The 24,019-nt window shown below is 48.6% G+C and overlaps 2 protein-coding genes and 1 long non-coding RNA gene across 3 annotated transcripts; all 3 read right to left on the reverse strand.

The window, feature by feature from the left end:
• Positions 1 to 684: 684 nt before the first annotated feature.
• On the reverse strand, positions 685 to 7,079 carry LOC121469303 (lymphocyte antigen 6E). Its single transcript, XM_041714097.2, has 3 exons — positions 6,920 to 7,079; positions 2,542 to 2,661; positions 685 to 1,452 (listed from the first exon to the last, which is right to left on the reverse strand). The coding sequence occupies exons 1-3, from the start codon at positions 6,969 to 6,971 to the stop codon at positions 1,244 to 1,246; spliced, it is 381 nt and encodes a 126-aa protein (XP_041570031.1). The 5' UTR covers positions 6,972 to 7,079; the 3' UTR covers positions 685 to 1,243.
• A 3,865-nt stretch (positions 7,080 to 10,944) lies between these two features.
• Positions 10,945 to 16,131, reverse strand: LOC140682489 (uncharacterized). Its single transcript, XR_012054303.1, has 2 exons — positions 15,481 to 16,131; positions 10,945 to 15,401 (listed from the first exon to the last, which is right to left on the reverse strand). It is a non-coding gene; the product is annotated as an uncharacterized lncRNA (long non-coding RNA).
• A 1,206-nt stretch (positions 16,132 to 17,337) lies between these two features.
• LOC121469304 (lymphocyte antigen 6E-like) lies at positions 17,338 to 23,343 on the reverse strand. Its single transcript, XM_041714098.2, has 3 exons — positions 23,245 to 23,343; positions 19,098 to 19,217; positions 17,338 to 17,604 (listed from the first exon to the last, which is right to left on the reverse strand). The coding sequence occupies exons 1-3, from the start codon at positions 23,294 to 23,296 to the stop codon at positions 17,393 to 17,395; spliced, it is 384 nt and encodes a 127-aa protein (XP_041570032.2). The 5' UTR covers positions 23,297 to 23,343; the 3' UTR covers positions 17,338 to 17,392.
• Positions 23,344 to 24,019: the final 676 nt, after the last annotated feature.

A 24,019-nucleotide genomic window follows, 5' to 3' on the forward strand; every position in this document is an offset into this window, starting at 1 on the left:
GTGAGCAGGTCCACAGGCAAGCAGAGTAGGCAGAAGACACAGAGAGGGCAGGAGAACACATCTCCCATGGGACAGCTGAGAACTTCTAGGGAAAAACCTTGCCATAACACCTGGGAAGATCCTGGGAGCTGAGGGACAGCAGATGTGGAAGGTTGGGTGGTGAAGTCACCTCCAGCAGTCCATGGGCACCATCAGGCATTGAAGGTTGGACCTGAAGATTTGGGTATTGGCATCTTCTCCTCTGACTTCACCAAGTTTTTCAGACTCATGGCCCATGGTCACTCAGGTATCGCCGTTGTGGTGGTCACCATGACAAGCCCGAAGTGGGGAAACTGAGGCACCAGGTCTTTGTAAAATGCAGATTCAGTTCAGAGCCCTCCTGCCAAGGTGATTGCTCTGTTAAGAGTTGACTCGCACCCCAAAACCTGGCATTTATCACTCAAATGCACCTGGAAAAAGTCATTCCCAAGGGAGGTGGAACAAGCTGGCCCAGAGGTTTTTATCAGGAAGGACAGCAACAGGGAGGAGATGGGATTTGCTGCTCACAACTGGGAAGGATGTAGAGGTGAAGCACCCAAAAGCTGCTCGAGAGGGTGAGGGACTCATGTGCTGGGTACCAACATTGGGATTTTCCACAAAAGAGTTCCTAATCCCTGGAGCAAGGAAACACACACACGTCCCATCTCAGGTAACATCAGGAGCAAGTTTATTCAGGTCTGGCACTTACAGAACTCGGAAGGACAAGGTACACGGCATTGGTTTTCCAGAAAAGTCAGCCCAGGATCAGAAGAAACGAGATTATTTTATAAAAAGAGACTGCAGCTGCGAGGCGCCAGGAACGTGTCTCCCTTTGGATCCTGCATTCCTGCCACCCATGTGCTGGAGCAGACCTGGTGGTGCTTGGGGTGAATCTGTTCTCAGCGAGTTCCAGCCTGGTTTAATTTAGAAATTATGGGGGTGGTGGGGGGGGGGGATTATTAATAGGTAGAAAAAAGCAGAAACCCTTCCAAAATCATCCACCTTGGCCAAGGAGGAGCGAGAGTGCAGCGGGAGACGTCCACAGGAGGAGGAGAACAGCTCGGCCAAACCGCCCAGCTCTCCAACGCTTGGAAGAGCAAAAAAAGTCTGGGAAACAATCACCTTGGAAGCCTGCTGAGAAGTAGAGGATCTCCTTGCAGACAGCAACAGAGAAGATATTGGCTAACGAGACCCGTGGGAGGCGGCTCTTCCTCAGGCAGCCCCATCACTGGCGAGCCTGGAGGACGTAGATGAAGCTGATGAGAATTCCCAAGGCCAGGATGGCGTAGCTGGCTCGGACGCTGCTGGAGCCGCTGATGTTGCAGAGGAAGGAGTCGCAGCAGTAAACGGAGGCGGCCGCAATTCCCAGGTTGATCCCGGCGCTGGGGCAGATGGGAGAGCATCCCTTCGAGATGGACTGGCCGGATTTGCCGCCTGGATTTGGAAAGGAATGAAAAGAGGCAGGTTTAGAATGGTTTTTTGGGGTTTTTTTTGGGTTTCTGATCATCTGCTCTGCAAAGGAATTCGAGCGCTGGGAGAGCTGAGGCGGTGCAGGCGGCACAGGGAGGATGAAGTGCCCCGGAGAGGATGAAGTGGATCTCAGAGACAGGAATCCCAGCCAGCCCATCTTATCAAGGATCACCTGTGATAAGCTCACACAAACACCCCAGAGACCGCACAACACTCCAGGGACGCCCCTTTGGGTTGGTCAATGTTCAACCAACACGGCTCCTGTCAGGAATCCCAAAAATCCCTCTTGAGCTTCACTCTGGGGCTCCTCAGGGGAGACAGGGAGCACTGGGGAGACACTTGAGAAGCAAGTCTGCATTTCCAGAGAGGCACAGACAACATTAAGAGGCAGGAAAGAGGAAACCATTAGCACTGGGTTGCAAAGGGAAGTTTATAAACACTCCCAGTCTATGTTTGTGCACATCTGACCCACCCACGTTGCAGACTCGGGCATGAAATTCCCCCCCCTCCTGCCAGGGAGAGCCAGGATGGGCTCTGGTTCCTGCAAAGGCTCCAGGAGAACTGCCAGAGCATCCTGCCTCCCTCAGAGCAGCAGCTGGGAAGGAAAGAACCCCCCAAATATCTCCAGGCACTCAGGAAGAAAATCCGCAACCCTCCCTTCCCGCCTCGTCCACAGAAAGCGAAGCAAAGGTGGGACTCGGGGACAAAGAACACAAACACAAGGCAAAAAATCAGCAGGAACAGCAACCCTGGAGCTTCCCACACAGGGAGCCTGCAGCATCCTCCAAGCTTTCACTTATTCATCAGCAAACTCCCCGCCCCCAGCCTGAAATTCCCCCCGGACTCGCGGGCATCGGTGCAGGCACGTGGGCTTTAACGTGACTCCTCCTGGCAGCGCGTCCCTCCTCAGAATTCCCGTGGGATGGTCCGACGCTCAGTTGCTAAGCAGAACTTTCCCTTTTTTTTCCCCCCCCAGCCAGAAGGAGGTGAAACCTCGCTGAGGCTCAGCGGGTGACCCGAGGAGGGGCAGGAGGAGGTGCTGTCACCACTCACCGAGTCCCACTCCGACGTATGTCGTCACACAGTGGTTTTCATTCTCCCCACACTTGACAGGCGTCAGGCAGGCCCAGTTGGAGGAGGCATCCGAGCAGGAAAAGCAGACGAGCGTGTGGGCTGCAAGAGAAAGGCAAACCTCATTTAGGGGCTGGTGGGAAGATGTCCTCACTTGGAGGTCCCCACCTCTGTCCCGCGGGACGTCTCACATCTGCCCACAGCCACACTTTGCTGTTTCAATTTTATCAACCTGCAATATGGGATTTTTTTTTTTTTTTTCCCAAAAAAAATTCGGCCAAGCAAAGGGTTCAAGCCTCAGAGAGGCATTTCAAGCTCTTATCAGCTAAAGCTGATACAACCACAGCCTGGTACTTTCTGTTACTGCCCTGTTTGCACTAAGAATGTGTCCGAGCCAGCTGCCAACTTTAAACCAAACTCCAGAGGTGAATTTTTGAGGTTTGGGCTTGTTCAGCTCAGCCACCACATGGTGTTAGAACTGTTAGAATGATCTTTAGGTCCCTTCCAAGTGAAACCATTCTGATTTTATGATTCTGTGACACTGATGGGAAATGCTCAGGTGTGACCACGAGTTCAAATTTTCCATGACCTGGCTTTGGGCATCACGATCAGGCCATGCTTGAGCTGAAGCACGTGGTGGAAATGATTTTTCAATTGCAGAAAGCTCAAGACCTGCAAGACCAGCAGGTCCCCTTAAATTATAGAATTGTGGAATCATTTCAGGAAAAGACCTCCAAGATCTTTGAATACAACCATTAACCCAGCACTGCCAAATTCCACCACCAAACCAAGTCTTTCAGCAACACAGCTGCACCATTTTTTCAACACTTCCAGAGATGGTGATCCCACCACCGTTTCAAAATCTGACCAGTGAAGAAATTTTTCCTCATTCCCAAACTAAACCTCCCCTGGAGCAACTTGAAGCCATTTAAGGCTTATCCTACAGCAGCAGGATGCAATAGCTGGCTCCCATCCCTCATCCCTCACAGAGAGGAATGATTGGAAAACAGCATTTGGGGTGGGAAATGGTTGTGGAGACGGCCTGGACCAGAGACTCAGCAAGGCCACGGCCACTTTGATCTCTGTATTTTACATACAAGAGCATCACATCCACGCTGCAGTTGTTGACCTACATATGCTGACAGATCAGGTCTGTTCCAAATCTTCCATGGACTCGGGATTTTGGAGCTCCCAGGCAGCCCTTCCATGAGGCACAGCCTTTCCCTTTGTGCATTTATGGGATGTAAAACAGAGCGGGGGCTGGTTGAGGGTGGGAAGCGTGAGGCAGCCCCGTCCCTGCTCCCACCTCCTTCAGCCCCACCACAAACGGATTGTCAAAAATCACGGAATGGTTTGGGCTGGAAGGATCATTCAGCCATGGATTGAGACACTTTCCACCACCCCAGGGTGCTCCCAGCCCCATCCAACCTGGCTTTGGACACTTCCAGGGATGAGGCAGCCACAGCTTCTCTGGGAAACCTGAGCCAGGGGCTCCCCACCCTCACAGGGAAGAATTCCTTCCCAATATCCAGCCTAAACCTACTCTCTTTCAGCTTGAGGCCATTCCTGCTTGTAAAAAAAAAAAAAAAAATCCCTCTCCAGCTTTCTTGTAGACCCCTTTGGAATATTTTCCTAAGGAAGTGAAGCAGGGAAAGCCCTGGGAGAGCTGAGGCACAGCAGTTACTGACATGGATAGTTTGAAGAATTATTATTTGGACAAATATTGCTCAGCATCTGTCCCACTCCTCCATAGGACTGCTCTCCTCATTCCTGTTTCTGTCAGGAAAATAAAAGGCTTCTACAAGAAAAAATGAGAGAAAAAAAAAAAAACAATTGCTCTCAGAGGAATGACTTTTGAGCAGCCACAGCTGAGGAGAGGAAACAAAATATAATCTCAGAGAAACAGATTAAAGTGGGTTAGTGGGAGATCCTGGATGTCACAGCAGAGCAGCCAAATCTCTGCTTTGGAGCAGAAGCCAAGACCACAATCCCCCCCCCCAAGCAGGAATTTCCTGGACTGGCTCACGCCTCCTCCAAGAATCCTAACTCTGGATACGGTTCCTACAACAAACCAGGGCTACCTGAGCACACCAAGGCAGCCACCACAACCCACAGCACCGGGATTAAAGGGCCACCAGCTGAGTCAAAACCTCCCGGAGAGATTCCTCAGTGGATCTCTGCGTTTAGGGACCAGCCACTGAGTCACTGGGCTGGCCACAGCTCCATGTGTGAGCTCGGAGTGAAGCCCAGTTCAGTTCTCAGGTGACCTGCCCCAAACTCTTTTACCTCACAACCACCCCAAGGAGGCGAATTGACTCATCCCAGGAATCCTCAGCAATCAGGAATGAAGTGGATTACAGGCTTCCTGTGGGCATTCTGGCAGGACAGATGTCCCCATATGCATTTGCTCGCTGCACTGAAGGCATGAGTGGTGCAATGCTGTTCATTAAAGGCTCCAGGAACAAACACACCAAAAATCTTTGGACATGACATAAAAGTGCTGTTGGGCATGAAATTCTCTGCCACGTGACTCAATCCCTGCTCCTTCCACTGCATGTCCTACCTGTCCCCATGTTTTTCATTGTCACACCTACCCATTACCCCTTGTCTTAACAGAAAAAAAAAAAAATCCTTCCAGGAGAGGCAGAGTTTAAGAAAGGAAATATTCAGCCACTTTCTGCCCCCCCAAAAAAACACCCACTGCAGAGTTATGAGCACAAACAGGCTGAGTGGTTTAGACAAAAGGCACAAGAAGGGTGGCAGAATTAATTTCATGCAGCTGTAGACGGAGCAAAGAGTTGGAGCTCAAGGTTACAAGGAAGGGAAAAAGGGGGGGAAAAAAATCACAAGACTGAACAATGCAAAAGAGAAGCCTTGTTTTCACCAGTGGAAGAATTCATGTTTATTTGTTTGCTGCTCGGGTTCTCGGAGGAACAAAGAGCTCCCAAAACAGCAGAGAAAACGTTTTGGGGGAATTCCTAAAGATTAGGGGTTGAATAATTGTTGCAGACAGGGGGGAAAAAAGGCCTCTAAAAGCCCACTTTGGAGCTCGTTAGCACCAGGAAAATGCTGTTGCTTCGGCAGCTTTCCCATTCAGCCCCTACGCTGCTTTTCCATTCTCTTAGGCAAAATCCTTATCAAGATCCAGAGGCAAGATCTTTGAGCAGGAGGTAAAGCTCTTCTGCGAAATCCCCCCCAAAATACGCTGGAAGTGTTTGGGGGTAAAATCGCCTGGAGCAAACCCTTTTTCCTGGATAAAAACTTACTTTTAAAGCTGAAGGGGTTGTGCTTTTTTTTTTTTTTTTTTTTTTTTTTTTTTTTTTTCCGGGGGGGTGAAACCCTTCATTGCCTTGGCCTTGCCCGCTGGAACTGAGCACAAGCCAGCTGGGTTCTGCCCGATTCCCAGCGCTTCAATCGCCAGTTGCTTCCCGGATCCCACTGGGAAGGGGAATTGGAAAGGGCAGCAAACAGCCGGTTTCCATCTCAGCGGTGCCCTCAGAAAACAAGAAGGAACCCTGTTTGCCGAGCAGGGGCTGGGAAAGCTCAGAACTCTCCCGTCTGGCTCTTTGTTTGGCTTCTCCAAGCAGCGACATATGGGAACAATACGTGGTTTCCACGGCCCCAAGGAGTTTGGATAGTGAGGAATGGAGTCGATGGGGAAGGAGGGGATGGCAGGACCTGCGACTTGGGCAACTTGGCAGCTTGAACACGCAGCAACAGGAACCGCGTTCTCCCCCGGCTCGGCGGCAGCCCCAGGATGCGCCCCCCAGGGCATTGTCCCTTAGGGGTCACCGCGCTCCGCAGGCGGCCCCGAGGGATGCTCGGAGGGGGCAGCAGGAGCCAGAATCACGAGTGGCTCTGCCCTGACTTTGCTCCATCAGCCATTGCCGGGGCTGGGCTGCCTCTCCCTACCACCCCCCTTCCCCTCGGCTGCATCTCAGCCCATCCCAGCGCCGTTATCCCGGCTGGCTGCGCCGAAAAAGGGGAGCGGAGCCGGCCCTGCTCTTTGTTCGAGCTGCAACTGGGAAAAGCTCCAGGATATCCACCCGCACAGCCGGAGATGCTCGCCTTTTCACACAGGCGGGGCAGCCCTGAAGTTGCTGCTTCGGGAGGGACATTGCTGCGAGGCACGTCTTGGCAAGACACCCCCGCATCCCGCTCCGAAACACAACGCGGCTCAGCGCTGTGCCCCCAACCCCTTTTACACCCTTATATCCCCTACAAACCTCCAACTTCCACAGCCTACCCTGCCACACGCATCACTCCCCCAACCCCCAATTTGCTCTCCAACGCAGGGCTGAAGAAGGACCGGGGGACCTGCGGGGCAGGCGATGGTGGTGGGGGCATCCCTTTCCCTTACCTCTCTCCACGCACAGCACCGCGGCCAGCACAGCGAACAGGAGCGCCTTCATGGTGCGGGCGATGTGGCCGGAGAGATGCGCAGGGCGGCTGGAGGAGCTCGGGGCTGGCGGCAGGGCCGGGCGCCGGGGGTGGGGAAAGGGCGGCGGCTCCGCCCAGCGGGACGGGCCCGGCCCCCGCGCCGCCTCCCCCCTCCGCCTCCCCGGCCACGCCTGGTTTCGTTTCCCCGTTAGGGAGAACCGGGGTCGGGCAAGGGGCGCTGGGAAAGGAGGTGTCGGCCTGGCGGCGGCTGGCCGAGGGGGAACAGAGCCAGCTTTCCCCTAGCCGTGCCTCAAGAGGCTTTTTCCAGCCCCCTGTCAGATCCCCTCTGTTTCCCTGAAGGAGGAGGCGGGTTTAGGGGGCTGCCTCTGTGCTGGAGCCCACTCATCCAAGTCCAGTCCTTCCAACTCAGCTTATTCTGGGATTCAGTGATTCTCTGACTCCCTCTACCCACAGGACCTGCTGATTTCCTGCCTCCCTTCCCTCCTCCGTGCATCTCCTCTCACAGATCCTCTGAGCACACACACATCGTCCTCCACACATTCCAAACCACCCTGTACTCACACGTTCCCTGTATCCAGGGCTCCCTGCATGGATCTCCTGCAGGCGAGACTCCCCCTGTGTTTAACACCCCCTCTTCGAGTCTGACCCTTCTGCACGCACAGCCCCCACTCACGATCCAAGTACATAAAGAACCAACTCCCCCATCTGTTGATCAGAGCCTAAATTGGATTAGACATACAGGATTGAGAAGCTTGAAGAGCCCAGCAGCAGGGGTGGCATGGGACAGCCTGGGCTGTTTGGCAGGGTGATTCTTCAGACTGTAAATAAGTCCCCTGATGTTGGAGTGTCCCAAATTCAGTAGGTCCCATGGAAATAGCTAAATGCTCTAGGAAATGAGCTGCAGGAGGGGCAGCAGGGGAGGGCCCCGGTGAAACTGGCTGTCAAGAAATCCTGGGAATGGAGGATAAGGCTGGTGAGCCAGCAGGAAACAAGCAGGCTTGACGAACTCCGTGCCACAGATGGGTTTAATTCTGCAGAGTCAGCGTTTCTTGGCGAATGCATCCGTCAGGAGAAATTCCGGCTCCTGTCTTGTTGGAGGCATTCAGAGCACTCTGCTTGGGAAGCAAACCCATGCCTGCAAACCCCTGCTTCCCTTTTCTTTCCTGTGGCTCAGTTTTATTTGTCACTGCCAGGCATTCTAGCAGGAACTCACTTCCGAGCAGTTTCTGTGGTCTCATATCTTCCACTGGAACAGACGGCTGGGACAAACCAAATACTGAAAAAATGGGAAGTTTCAGCTTTGTGGTAACTTGAGAAAATGTAATCCAGACACATTTACAAAACCCCTGCTTTATACAGGCCGAGGAAGTAGATTTTGGTTGGATATTGGGAAGAAATTCTTCCCTCTGAGGGAAAAATGCTGCCCAGAGAAGCTGTGGCTGCCCCATCCCTAGAAGTGTTCCAGGCCAGGTTGGATGAGGCCTGGAGCACCCTGGAATAGTGGAAGGTGTCCCTGCCCATGGCAGGAGGCTGGAACTGGATGATCTTTAAGATCTTTTTCAACCCTGATTTGGGATTTTACGTTACATTCTCCTCATCCCCAAGATCTACAGCTTCCAGGATTTCTCCCACACTTATATTTGACCTTATCAGCCCCATTTTTTTTTTTTCCTGGAGAGGGTATGCCCGCTGATAAGAAGGAACAGGGAGGACCTAAGAGTCACAGAGGTCACAACCCAACACGGGATCTGGAGTCATCCCGATACTGCTGGAATGGCTGGGTGGGGACAGTGCTAATGACAGGATGCTTGTAAAAGGAAGAGGTGACCAGAACCACCAGGGACCAGTTTTCTGTGGTGGGAATTACACCAGGTAAAGAAGGAAGCCCTTCTGAGAACTCGACGATCCTTTTGGGTCCCTTCCAACTCAGGATCTTTTATATCCCATGGCCTAAGCTCATCTCCCAAAGGTTGTTGTGTGGGACAGACTGCAGAGCTCAATACAGCAACTCTGCTGGCAGAGATTTCTGTTCCAGTCCAGCCCACAAAACACTACCCCGAGTGCTCCGGCCTCTTCTTGCAAGTTTAGAGGTCACTGAAGGACTTTATTGAGCCACTGGCTTAATATTGTTAGTGCAAGGCCAAAAAATATTTCTTCACAAAAAGAAGGGTGAAGCAAGAGAGGCAGCAGGGGTAGAGTCCAGCGCCAGGAATGTGCCCTGTACTGGGGAAAGGTGGAGACAGCTACAAAAACACACTTGTGGGAGAAGGAGATAAGGAAGTGGCTGGATCAGAAGGCAAACCGGTGTTGGGGTAAATACTTCATGGTTGTGGCACGCTGGGGAGGAATGGGTACAGTTAAAATCAGGAAATGATGAGTGTGACAGGTCCCTTCATGGGTCAGGGCAGCAGGGATGGTGCAGAAATTAAAGCTAGGCTAACTAGGCCTGCAAGGTTTTGATGTTGAACAGGCACTAGACCAGATAAAGGTTGTAATTGAGGGTCAGTAAAACCTCACTCAGCTTCTGTGGAGCCAGGTGGGACAGGGAGAGGTTCCTTCCCCACCACGATTCTGTTTCAGGGTTTGTGTGAGACTTCCTGGGCCTGGCTGCACGTGAGGCACCAAAACCTCAGAGGAATTTGCAAATGAGACGTTCCCCTGTTGGTGGAGCAGAACTGCTCAAACAGCTTTCCTCCAGTGACCCAGGAAGGGGACAGAGACTTTTTTATTTTCCGTAATTGCATCATGCTCTGGAGCTGGGAATTGTTCAGATTTTTTTTCCAGAGGGGGTTGGAACTTCTCTGTGCCAGCATCCAATCTCACCTGCCGAAACGTGGAGAATCAGTTTGGCAGAGGGCTGGGACGACATGAGGGAGCAGGAACCCGGCATCTCCATCCTTGCTGCTTCCTCTCATCCCCACAATTCTCTTTGTCCAGGGCACTTTGCTGCAACATAATCTGGGCATGAAGGTCCTCCTTGCCCAGGTGCTGGCACAGCCCCACTCCGTTCCACTCCATGGAATGCTGGAGCTGGAATTCCATCCCTGGAATTCCTGCTGCCACCACCCTGCTGCAGCTGGGAGGCCCGACTCCATATCCCAGCCCTTCCTCCTCATATCCCAACTCCATATCCCAGCCCTTCCTCCTCATCCCACCCTGCGTGTTCCTCCTCCTGAAGTCTCTCCTGATCTCTTTGGACCAAAGTTGTCCAGGAGACCCTCAGGATCATATTTGGAGCATCCAAGGATTCTATGGACATAGATTTTCCACGGGCAAACCCAGCTGCAGGTTATCCTTTGCTGTCGATGGTGCCAAACAGGTCACTGTCCTCTACCACCTCTGTTGCATCCTCTGGGGAAAATCCTGGGGTTTTTCTCAGGAAGCTACTGAGATCCCTAAAAATTCCTGAAATAAAGGTGCCCAACCAGGTCTTTGGGCCATGCCATTTATTATATTTTTTATCGATAAAGGAATAAAACCTTCATCTGCCCCCTCCAACCACAGCCTGCTGTCGGAGTCTGGCTGTCAGGCTGACGAACTTTCACTCTGGCTGACATCCACATTTCCTTTTCCCTTCTCTCCCGAGCCTAAGGTGAAAGTGGATTGCTGCCTGGTGATGCTCAGCTGGTGTTGGAATTCTCACACTTCCTCCTTCCAAAGTCTGCGTGACTCACCCTCAGCAGTGCTTGTTTTTGGCTTTTGACAGGAAAACAACTGTGGCTCTTTAAAGAGCTTGTTTCTCTGGCAAAAAATTTAATTTCCATGAGCAGTCTCAGCAGGGCCCTCCCCAGACTGTGCCCATGGCTCCAGGAACTCCCGTTAAGCTCAAGCCTCACCCTTTAGGCCCTGGAAGTGTCCCTGTCTCCAGCCAGGTCCTGGATGACCTTGGCCATGTGCTGGGGTTTGTCTCCGTCTGTTTCTGGCCTCAGGTGATGACTTCTAGAATGGGAATTGCTGATCCTTTTTGTGAAAAACACCAATCACTTGGTTTTTAAAAAAGTTTAAAAGTTTAATAATAATAAAATGGTTATAAAAATAGTAATATAATTAGAGTAATAAAGTTTAGAGTTAGGATAATTACAAGACAATAAAAGGCAAAGAATTATGGACATCTGGATGCTCTCACGGATGCTCTCAGACATTAAGTCTCGAAAAGCATGACTTGTGAACAAAGGAATCACCCTTAAAACAATACACTTGTTGCATATTCATACATCCTTCATGGTTATGCATACATTCTATTCTAAACAAGAAACTCTGTCTGTGGCATGTCAACTGTTTCCTTTAATCCCCTGGCATCTTCGAGTCTGAGTAAGGCCTGAAGAAATTAATTTCTTCTGATAAGAAGCCATAAATTCCTCCTCTCCTTTAGAAGATTTAGGTGTTCCTCGAAGTGAGTACCTCACCCTAAAAAAAGAAGGAAAAAAACTTCCCCACCACATACAGAGTCTCTATTTTTTTTTCATTAACTACTAAAGTCTTCATTTTAACTACAAAAGCACAACTAATCAATATAACATAATATATATAGTAACTATCTGTGTAGAGCCATATAATATGCATTTTTCACACTTTTGCTCTTCCAACTGAGGATATTTCATTATTCTCTTCTCCAACATTAATCCTTAACTATATAAGGACTATACAATTACTATATAAAGATTATATAGTTATAAGGACTATATAACTACATAGTATTTATCCCTGTCTCCAGGCCTAATTCTGTCTCCTGGGTGAACTCTGGACCCATTTTATTTATTTTTTTTTTCCAATCCTGGCCTTTTTTTTCTGCTATCAGAGGTTCTGAACCACCTGCAAAATTTCCCGGGCACTTCCTCTCCCTGGAGCCTCATCTCCAGGTATTTTTTTGGGGGGAGGGAAGAGGCTTTTCAGTCCTTTCCCCTATTCCTTCCACCAAAAAAATTAACCTTTCTACAGAGAGGGAATTCACCAGGCTCCAAGGAGGCAGCACAAAACTATGCTGAAGCTGTAGGCAAGGTGATAGACTTATGGAGGTTTGTAGTGGAAATGTTAAAATTGGTGTAAAAAATGGGAATGGGAATATTCCTGGGTGTGGAAGAACCAGAAGGACCAGCAGAGCACAGGGTAAAAAGAGAGGCGTTTACTGAGTGCTGTGGAGCACTGTGCCTGTGCTCATTCAAAAGTAGAGAAAGAACAAGCTGACCTTGGATAGGAAACTCCAGAGGACTAAGAGCAGGGTGGGAGCCATAAAACACCCAGATAAAGCAAACAAAAGGGCTGGCAAATTCAGGATTTCACCTAAAAGGGGAGAAACGAAAGAGAAAGTGAGCAGAGACAGCATTCTCTCTCCAAAAGCTGTAAAAAACAAGTCCAAATTTGGGGTTTTTTTTTTTGCTCTGCCTTTCACCTTTTACCTTCACCTCGTGCTCAACCTTAAAGGCACGAGGAGAGTTGCAGTGCTTTCATTTTTTTGGCTGCTGGCAGCGCAGGAGTGACACGGGCCCAGATGATCTGGGCGCACCCACGCTGGTGCTTGTGATCCAGTGAAATCCCCAAGGAAGAGTGTGAAAGCCAAAATCCACTTTCTCCAAGATTTTTGTGTTATCAAGTATAAAATCTCTTCTCTCTTCTCCCCGAAGATCTCGCGGGGAGTTTTATTCCCCCAGTTTCCTGTGACTGCAGAAGGGAGTTTCTCATTCCCAAGAGCAGTGTCTGCTCGTTATCTAATTGCTGATTAACATCTAATTCTGCGTCCTGGAGCTGCAGGCAGGTCCCAGGTGAGCTGTTGTGAGCACTGGGCACAGAGCCAGGGCCTGTTCCTGCCTCTCCTGGACCAAGGAAAATTGTACCTCTGGCACCCCCAATTCCTTGTGTGGAATTTAAGGACTTGCCTGATAAGGAATCAGCAGGAAAATAGTAAAACCATCATTCCTGTGCAGAGCTCTCTCCACCTTCTGCCTCAGCACTGCTTTAATGTTGACTGAAATCCTGGGACCCCTGGAGCTGAACATACTTTGGAGTGAAAATTCCTACATGGAAGTTCTTTCCACGTCACTGGAAGAGCTTTGGGTCACTTCTGCTGTTCAGTCTTTGTCTTGGAGCAACCTGATCTCGTGGAAGGTGTCCCTGCTCATGGCCAGAGTGGTTGGAACAAGATCTTTTAGGTCCCTTCCCACCCAAAATGTTCCATGATTCTGTGATAAAGCAAAGCCCAACCCCGAGCACCCCAATTCTGCTCTGGTGGAGGGGATGAGCTCCACGTGGGAATGACAGAAAGGTGACAGAGAGAGGCAGGAATGGGAATGACCAGGAATGAGTTCGTTCAGCCCCAGTGGAGACACGAAGGAGACGCTGAGACCGAAGTTTTTCCATGCTTTGACGAATCCTAATTATGGTACTAAAGCTGCTGCTCCTGGAGGCAGTTTTCCAGCTCTTCACCCTACTTTAGATGCCAGGAATTCCTTCTGATCCTATCTAAATTCCTCTTTGCTGCTGCCCTCAACCCCAACACAAAAAGTGGGAAGAACAAAGCAGCCTGAGCCTTCCATTTGGAGGATCTGGAAGGTTCTCATCCCGTCACACACCAGTTCACACTTCCCAGTGCAGTGTGTAAGATTTTTCCCTGGAGTGCAGAATTCCATCAGGGCTCTGTTTCACATTTTTTCTCAAAGTTTGACACGTGTTACATTTGTGATCCAGCACACCTTTTCCTGCCAGATTGCTGCAAGGGAGATTCCCTCATCCCGTATTTGTACCACATTAACTGGAGAGCTTTTTGTGCTTGTCCTTCCTAAATTACACCCTCTTTTCTCAACCTACCACTTAAATTTACTGGAATCACCCAGAATTCTCCTGCTTGCAGATTCTTCTCAGCTCGTCACCCATGAGCTCAGTGAATTTATTGTCTAATATATCATCCAAACCAGCAATTAAAACTTTGAATCGTCGCAGAGCCAAGAGGAGCCTTTTAATGGATCGTTCCAGCCTGACAGCAAATTGCTGGCTGTGATTTGCTCATGATTTCAGCCTGACTGGGTTTCCTTGGTTTTGCTTTCTGAGCCCATCACGTGACACTGTGCCAAAAACTTTATTAAGGCTGAGCTGTGTGACAGGTACCACTTTTACCCTCACAGATTTTTGCTATCTTGTCACAGGGAGGGATATCACCCACCTGTCACAAAATCCTTGCTGATCATCCCTCCCTCCTTGATAGCCCCTACACCATTGATTGATGATCTGTTTCAGAGCTTTTCTCCCGCTCTGGGTTGGCTGCTCTGTGTGTCCCTAGAGAGTTGCCTATGCCCTTTATAACAATGGGTTATTTCCACATTTCTTCAGGGAAATGCTTTGGAGGTGGCACTCTCTGGTCTGGTTGACAAGGTGAGGGTTGGTCACAGGTTGGACTCAATGATCTTGGAGGTCTTTTCCAACCTTAATGAGTCTGTGATTTGTTGTTACCCAGTCTCCCAAAACACCCAGATTTCCCTGTTGCAAAGGAGCAGGAACAGGAGAAACAGGCTGGGTTTGGTAGCTGTGATGGATTTCTTTTCCCAGTTTTCCTGGACACCACTTTGGCTGACAACCCTCACTGATTTGCATATTTATGTAGAAAACACTAATTTTATTCACTTTTGATGTGTTAATTAGTTCGTCTCATTAATGTCTGTGGCAGCAAAGTGGTTCTTGCTGTTGTGTTTGATGTGGTTGTGTCTCCACACCTGTTTTCCCTCTTACTCCGCACGTGGAAGCACAAACACAACTCCTGACTCTGCAAGTGCAGCTCAAAGCTGTGGGATTGACAAAACAAATCCTACACTGAGGCTCCAAGAATCACCTGGAATTCTTCTCCCAGACAGCTCAGCCTGGAGAGCACCAGCACCCAAACCTCACGCTGGAAAAGGGAAATGGGACTGATTCAATCCATGGGGAAAAAAAAAAGGAGATTTAGGCTTTGCCTAAAGCTGGGCCACATAAGCCTTGATCTTCCACCTACACCTTCCTCCAGCCCAGGGAAGGGAGGAACCAGCGTGGAAAAGGAGCTGTGACCTCATAATCAGCCCATTCCTCACCTCCAATCAAGAAGAATAATTTTAAATTGTCTCTCTTCCTTCTTTATTTGAAAGACTTCCAGCGATTTCACACTCAGAGGATCAGCGCTGGCAAAGTCAGAATTCCCACCTCCAGATTTACTTTTCCGTGACCTTTAGCGCCCACAACCAGGAGCTCTCAGTCCAGGAACTAGATGGGTGAACAAGACAACGAGTAAATCCTTTTAAACACAACCCCTTTACCTCCAAAGAATCAGGCAGGATAATCCTGGCTACTTCAGCTGTTTCAGCATCCAGAAATTTCAGGAAGAGAAAATTTGTAGACAGTTCTAGGAAACCACTCTCATTTGACCTTCTGGCAGCACTTAAACTGCTGTGGTGAAAAGTGGGGGAAGAGCTGGCAGTAAGGGTCTGCAAAAGATGAGGATGAAGTTTGTCCTCCCTCCTGAACTGTGTCCATCCTGGTTCTCCACACCCTCACTGGACTTACCTCAACCTTCCACTTGTTCCTTCCCCTCCATATGGTCTCTCCACCAAGATTTTGCTTTCTCATGTCCAGCAAAACTGGTTGAGATAAAAATTGCTCCTTCTACTTCCTCGTCCTCCTGCCAGTATGACAGGTGGTAAAACAGTAACAGCTTTGGCCTGGAGCCCAAATTTCTCGGAGTTTTTTGAAATCACCTGAGGTCCTGAAGGCAAAAACTGTGCAGGGTATGGAGGACTTGCTCCTGGAGGATTTGCTCCTGGAATTGGGATGCAGCACAGCCACCACAGCCCTACCAGTGGCTGCCCTGAGCAGCTGGACATCTCTTCCTTCTTTTTGTTCTTCCCCTTCTCCATCCTAATTTTCCTTGCCTTCTGAGGTTGTGTTTGGTGAGAGAAAATTAACAGCAGGTTCTGCTGTTGATTTGGGCTTTTGACAGCTGTCATCTCCAGGCACAGCTCGGTGGGGTGTTGGTGTCTTCTTGTCCCTGCCCACCACTGCGGTGTCACCTCATTCTTTCCCTTCATTTCCCCTCCATCCATTAAACAAAATACTTAAAACCAGTCACCAGATCCGGGGCTCACAGCACAAAACATGATGTGGAAGATTTCATTCTGGAAAACCAGTGGTTCTGAAATCCAGGCACCGTGAAATGCCTCAAAAATCCACATGTGCAACCAAAAGCCTGCAGAGTTCCAGGGGAGTGCTTCAGAGAAAGCAAAGATCTCATCTCATCAAACACAACAAAATAAAAAACTACACCCTTCAATTGTTTGGACCAGCTCTGGTTTCTCCCAGGATACAGCTGAGCGAGGGATGCTGCCAGCTTTTCCTTTTCTCTCTTTTTTTTTTTTCTGTGTGTTTTCCAGGAATGGGAGCTTGCAGCTGGGGCTGTGACCCAAGAAGCTCTGAGCTGTTTGTGTGAGTCCCTGGCTGGCTGCCCTTCTTCTTCTCTGTGACACCCCCCAGGCCTCCGACAGAGCTTTTCTGTCTCCCCCCAGCTGCAGCTCCCGTGGGGAGAGGAGGGAGCAGAGAGCGTGGAGGGCAAAACCAAACAAAGCTCAACACAATCAATGGTTTCTCTGCCAGGAACGTGGGTCTGTGGAAAGCCTCTCACAGCCTCTGAATGGCAGGGATTGGTGACAGCTGTGTGAGGTTTTTTTGGCCCTGGGAAAAAAAATAAAAAAAGAGGGGAATAGATATGGGGATGTCTTTTCCAGCTGGATGAGGTCCATGAGGAGGCAGTGTGAGAGCAACTCCCAGCTCAGCGGGCTGCCCCCAATTCCTTCCTTTCTCTCTCCTACCTTTCCACTGCCTTTCCTCTCTCAGCCACATATTTTCCTCTCTGCCTTTCCCTCTTTTCTCTGGTGAGAGAAACTCATTTCAAAATGGGAATGGGAGGAAAGACCCTGAGTAGCCAGAAATTGCTCCCCAGCAAGGCTGGAGAAACGTCCACAGCACTGCCACAAATCAGTTTTACTTCCACCTGCTTGTTGGTAAACAGATGTTTGATAACCAGACTCACTGTGCACAAATTCACCGATCATCCCCTGTGCTGACACAACTGTGGAGCCATTCCCTGTGTTTCTGGCAGGTGGGATGTTATTCCTCGCAGAGCTTTGAACGTGAGAGACGAAACTATGTCTTCAAGGATCTCCTCGGAGCAATAATGATTTGAAGCTTTAACATGTCAAAAAGGCCATTTTCTGTATGTTCTCTTAGGTGAGTTGGATGTCTGGGGACACTTTGGATTCAAGCAGGCTCAGGAAATCAATGGGAGTTCAGCACCTGACTTATCCAGGCTCTCTCAAAAATCCCAGGGGGAAGCTCAACCACAAAACACGAATCTTTGAGAGTGGAAAATTATCCCAGAACAACACTTTTATTTCAGCCATCACGGGGAGCTCTGCCAAACCCATCACAATCCGTATGTGAAGATGTAAGTGAGGCCGACCAGGATACCCAGGGACATCACTCCCTGGCTGCTCTTCCTGCTGCTGACTCCATTCACGTTGCACAGTGGTTTCTCACAGCAGGAAACATTCTGGGAGCTTTGGGGTTGTTGCTGACCTGTTGCTGGACACGTTGGAGAGCACATCTTGGAGATGACGTATTTAGGCTTGTTGGGCTCTAGTGCAGGGAAAAAAAAGTGGGGGAGAAAAGACAAAAAGGGGGATGAAAAATAATTGTTTAAGTATTTTTGTGGTTAAATCTGTTTTGGTGAGTAAAGGAAGGCCAGGCACTAATCCTCAAGGCAAATTTCATGGAATTAATCATAGAATCATAGAATGGCTTGGGTTAGAAGGGACCTTAAAAATCATCCATGGGCTGATGTGAGAAATGGATTTGTAATGAGTTGTATACTTGCATACTTCACTGTGTACAACAAATGACAAAAACCATCAAAAAAGTTTTTACAATCCAAAAATCAGGGCGAGATGTGAGAAACAAATTTGTAATGAATTCTCAAAACTGACTGAAAGCTCACACAGCCTTGTACATGTGTATGCAAACACCGAGATGAGGTGTGCTGACTTAGGAAGGCCTTGGGACAGAGATGACATTGTTGAGAGAAAGACTGAGCTAGGAACAAGTTTCAACATGTTTCAAAATGTGGCCTTGCAAATAAAAAAAACCAAAAAAAAAAACAAACCAGGTATTTTAGGGAATTAGAACTGTGAAAGATGCATTGTAGCAGGACCACGTGGGGTAAAAATATAAGTGATTGATGTTAAAAGTAACAGCAGCATTGTGTGGCAAAAGCTAATAGGCTGGAAAACATTTATAAAGTCTTGTAACCAAGAAGTGGGTTGGCTTCTCTTAGAATGGTATTGAGTTTTACATCTCTAATGTCTCACCCTCCTACGAGACTAATAATTGAATAAAATCTTTTAAAATGCCTCTCAGTTGTCCTGTTTCTATAAAAGCCAAGAATAATCCAACAGTCAGGGACACCTCCCACCAGACCAGGTTGCTCAGAGGCCCATCCAGCCCAGCCTTGGACATTTCCAGGGATGGGGCAGCCACAGTGCCATAGGATCCTAGAATTGTTAAGGCTGGAAAAGACCTTTAAGATCATCAAGTCCAACCAGGACTTCTCTGGGCTTCACATTTTTAAATTTTGTCAGTCCTAACGTGGAATTAGCACCCATAGTTCTCAGCTCCAGCTGCCTGAAGTGATGCTCAGGCTGGGTCATTCCCACCGGGATGGTTTTTCCTACAGCATAAACACAGGGGGAATGTTCTGCAGGACCTGAGATATGGGACAAGAGCACGTGAAGGTCTTTGAGGGCACGGAGCCCCCAGGACAGACCTGAAGGGTTGTGTTTGGCACAGGGAGTCAGCCACGGTGAGGTTTGGCCAGAACATTTCTCAGAACAGTTCTGGGAGTGAAACACGCACAGCTCCCGGGGGGAATCCACTCCCTGGTGCTGCTCTGTGTGTCCTCATCATTTCCCCAATTTCCAGCAGGAGTATCAAGTGTGTCTGGACACTGCAGCAGCCACAAGGTCAGTGTCTCCTAAAAGCTGGTCACCAAGGCCTGTTGTTCCCATACTGGGATGAAATCCCATTCCTGGGACTGTTCTCCTACAAAACAAACAAGGTGTTGTTCCCAAACCTACTTGTCCCGACGTCCTTCCGGACGGTCACGCAGTGTTTGTCCTCCTCGGCACACATGGAAATGGTCAAACAGTCCTTGTTGGACTCCTGTTCTTGGCAGGTGTAGCACATGAATGGATAAACTGGGGGGGAAAAAAACAGGAAAAAGCACATTACAAGGTTTAAAAACCACAAAAGTTCCAGTGCAGAGATCTCCATTTCCCTCGTTACAGCCTGAGGAATGTTTTTGTGGGAATGACCAGCAGCTTACTTTATCCCCTGACCCATGGCAGCAGCACTAAATCCCTCTCTGTCTCCTCTGGCTCAGGCTGAGAAGTGTTATCGATCTGTTTGCAATCCCTGGGAGCAGGAGATGTGAGTAGAATTCAAGGATTTGGGAGCTTTTATGAAGGAGATTATTGCTGAGCCATAGCAGCTCGGTCCTGAGGGCTCGGCCATGGGAATTGCCAATTACTGCTCAGGGTTTCTCCTGGGCAAGGCTTGGCAGGGAGAATTTAAAGATTTCCATAGCACTTCAGGGTGGACAATGCCCAGTGTCCTACTTCTCTTTCATCTGGCTCAGAGACTGCTGTCACAACTCTTTTTTTTGTGCTCGAACGTCACTGAACTGGCCTAACCTCAGTTCTGGGAGGTCTGGTGAGTGCCCTCAGATGCTCTGTCAAACTCCTGGTTTTAGCATAACATCGGGAACGGATGGAAAATCTTAACCAAAAGTTTAGTTCAAGTGCTAAAGGCAGATTTGGTGAGATAATTCCTACATCTGCAGCAGTGGCAGATGATTGGCAGGAAGGTCACGCAGCGATGAGTTGTGTTTCCTGCCGGGAACGTCTGTGCCTGCCCTCAAAACCAGAATGTGGTAGGCCAGACCTCTGGAAAGTAGGAAATAAGAGGAAGTGATGCCTGTGGAGGCTGACTTGGAACAGAGACTAGACAGAGCTAAAGAATAAAGTAGGGATTTATTAAATGGCCTCAATGGATGCCCCAGAGCTACACCCAAGATGAACCCAAAATGGTCACAAAATGCATGACCAGTCACGGGGTCTCTCACTTTGATAAGTTTTGGTCCATTTGCATGTTGGAGTTAATTGTCCAGTTTTAGCTTTAGCTTGTGAAGTCCCGTCCTTCTTGTTTTTCTCTCTTCAGTCCTCCTTTGTTTATGCTTCTAGACCTGAGATTTGGATCATTTGTCCTTCATCCCCAGCTAGAGCAGGAATTGTTTTGTCTCCCTGCTCTGTGAAGAGAGCTCACCATCCCCTAATATGAAGCCCAGACCCACACACTAAAGCAGCCCAGAATCTGAAAAATATAAAAGCCAAAACCTGAGGCATCATGATGAGGAGCAAAAACAGAGTCTGGGTGATAAAACACCCTAAAATACATGCAGAGCACTCCCCAGCCAGGCAGATGGAAAGGTTTAATAGTGGTGGTTGAGTTCAGAGCTCGTGAAATCACCCAGAGCAGACTGTGGGGTTTTGTGATTGAGTTCTTTTAAAAACAAAGCTAATTTTTTGAGGGGAAACAAAGCCAAATGCTGGCTGAGTTCCTGCTATGTCTGGGGCGAGTCTGTCACTTTGGAAAGGGCAAAAACAACTAAAGGACGTGTCCCTGTGAGCACACTTTTACCCGATAAGAAGTTGGCAGTGAGAAAGTGGAAGGACAGCAGAGGTCACACCATAAAATGAGAAGTTTCTGATAGAAAGGAAGGAAAAAAGTCCCCAGCTGTTGATCCTGTGAAGCTTTTTTTGCATCATTCTCCTCTACAAGAAGTTGAATTTTCATGTGCCGAGGAGAGGAGATTCAAGGAGGTTTTATGGAGTTTTTGGCACAACTTTGAATGATGTTGTTCTCGAGCAAGCCCAGGAAACATGAGCTGCTGAAAATTCCAGGGAATGGGTGCAAAGCCAGGCATGAAAACACCCTCAGAGGGTAATTTCCCCAGGAATATTGGTGAAACCAACTGGAGCAGTGGAAGGAATTCTTCTCTGTGTGGGTGCTGAGGCCCTGGCACAGGTTTCCCAGGGGTGGCTGCCCCATTCCTGGAAGTGTCCAAGCCAGGTTGGACAGGGCTTGGAGCATCCTGGGATAGTGGAAGTGTCCCTGACCATGGGAAGGGGTGGGATGAGAGGATTTTGAAGCTCCCTTTCAACCCAAACCATCCCATGGTTTTAAGTGATTTTAACAAATGGATGCAGTAAAAGAGTGAAAAAGGAATGTGGATGCAATTAAGTAAAGAGAAATAAATTACAATAGATAAAACTTAGACACTTGAATACAGGGTGACAAATAATTGGTTCAGTTACGATTCAGAACCACAGTGACAACAGCAGGAGTCAACAGTGTCACATTCCAGCCACGGAAACCGGCGTCACCCAAGGGGACACGGGCAGAAATGTCATGTGCAAGATACACAAAGTGGCCTTTCCACCCTGGCAGGGCCTCAGCTGGAGCCCCATGCCCAAATCTCTCTGCAGCGCTTCCAAAAATTCAAAGCATTTGGAGAGGGACCAGAGGAGAGGGAGGAGAGAAGGTCAGAGATTATGGAAATGTGACCTTGTCAAAAAGGTTGGAAGGGGTTGGTTTGTCTGTAGAAAATGAGAATATGCTGAGGAAAGCCGCAGAAATCTTCCTCATGCAAGAAAAAAGATGCAGCAAAGAAGAAAGCAATAAAATATTTTATGTGTCCCGTGGTGGAAATGTGGGAGAACAGAACAAAAACAGGTCATAAGAGATATTAAAACTAAATTCCTAAAGCGATGAGAGTCTCTGAGCAATTCCAGGCTGTGGAATCTTCCTTGCTGAAATTTTCAGGGACACCTTAAGCAAATATCTGCCTGGTCTTGTCCAACATTGCAGCGAGGACTTGATGATCTTAGAGGTCTTTTCCACCCTTAATGTGATTCTGTGAGAAGGATCAAGACCTTTTATGATTTTTGCTGGACTCAAAATTCACAAAACAGTGAGTTTAGGGGTTGAAAAGGCGAAAGACTCTCTTTGGTCGGCTGAGAGATCGAGAGTTTTGACCAAAATTTGGTCATTAGGGTCTCAGATGAGACCCAGGATACCTGAGAATGATCAAATGCCAGTTTCCACATTTTCCTTTGTCCCAGTTTTAGGCCAGAAAGATCCAATCTCTTATTCTGGATCTGGGCTGTGCCACAGAAAGGTGCTGTGTAAAAGCCTGTCCTTAAATCCATTGGGAATCTGCTGCCAAATCAAATGCCAGCAGTAAGGAATCCCACCATGAACCTGTGATCTTGGATCTCTGTGAGCTTTCCAATTCATCCTGGGTCATGCTGAGAACGTTGCCTTTGAAAATTCTCCTCTTCTGTTCATGTTACATTGCTTCAATCAGGAACTGTGGGCACTAAATCAATTTTTTTTAAAATAATTGAACAGTCCTTTTCCCACACCCAAAACTGGCCGAAGGTCCTGCTCTTCCAGGCACGCTGGAGAACCATTCCAAAGGATGTAGGAGTAGGGGGTTGATACATCAGTGGTAATTGATTAATTAGATGCCTCTTTCTCAACCAGATTCGTATCATGGTTTCTGGGAAACCATCAGGTGTGGGGGAAATTTTGGCACTCTGGTCATCATTCCCACACGCCAGGACCGATGGAGCAACACGTATGTCTCACTCCCAGAAAGAGGACAACACTCAGCCTTCCCTTTGGGAGCGGGATGCCTTTCACATGAAAAGTTCTGTCACCTCTGCCGCTGATTTAATCTACAAAAATTCCCAGTGTTGCATTTCCTAGGAAGACACGTGGCAAACCACTACTAGGGAGGAAGCAGCGGGACAGAAAAGTCTCTAAGATACTCAAAAATGGAAATTATTAAGGAAAAAAAAAAACATTTTGTTATGCTTTCTATCACTTCCAGCTTGCCTCCTTTTGGAAGATCCCAAGGACCACAGTGTGGATTTAACCTGGCATCCAGCACCACCAGAGCTCCAGCACTGGAAAGAAGAATCAATTCACCAGGTTCTCACTTCTGCATCAAAATCACCGATTGAGGTGCAAAAGGACATTGGTGACACCACCACAACACTGCAAAGTTGGTGACAGCCCTCTGGAGTTTTGCCACGTGGAAAACTGCCACCATCTTCCCCCTAATCCTTGTCTCAAGCAGGAGCAGCACGAGAGGCTCACCTTGTTCCACACAGAGCACAGCAGCCAGCAAGGTGACAAGAAGAGTCTTCATCTCCAGCAGATCCTCCCAGCAGCTCTGGGAAGCTGTTTGGAGGGAAGGTTTTATACCCCAGCCCAACAGCAGCAGTTTTACAGGTTCCAGGTGGACATGAAATCAACCCGAGGGTGTGGAGTGTTCATGTGGGAGTTTTCCACACCAGAGCCCTTGGAACAGGCTGGCACCTTGGGGGAAAACCCTTTCAGCCACACATTTCTTGATCTTCCGGTCGTGTGAGTGATGGGAAGTCAGGGCCTGCTCTCTCCTCCTCTAAATTTCTTCCTTCCCTTCCTTCCAGAGCCGCTGCTCTGATGAAAGCAGAGCCCGGAGGCACAGGGAGATTGTCCTAGGAATGAATTTTTCTAGTCCCTTTGCCTAGACAGCACGTGATGCTGCAGGGTTTGTACCATTCATTGGCTTTAATTATTCAACAGCACCAGCCTCTAGCTGGCCTAAGCTGGTTTACCTCAAAATCAGTGTGTTTTACACTAAATTAAATTAGCTAATGGTTGGTTAAACAGAAGATTTTCCTCACATTTTCATGTCAGTCTTCATTTCTTTATCAATTTTCCTCTGGTTAATCCCTCTGCTTGTTGTTTTTCCTGCTTATAATCCTCAAATGCCTTGTACAATTTTGACTTAATGGCTTTTTGCTGCTATCCAGGGATTTTTTAGAGGAGCTGCTTTTCTCCAAGCCCAACAGTTTCTGGAAATCAGGGCCTCCATTTCCAAGCCCAC

Source organism: Taeniopygia guttata, chromosome 2, assembly GCF_048771995.1.
Source record: "Taeniopygia guttata chromosome 2, bTaeGut7.mat, whole genome shotgun sequence".
NCBI classification, from domain to species: Eukaryota; Metazoa; Chordata; class Aves; order Passeriformes; family Estrildidae; genus Taeniopygia; species Taeniopygia guttata.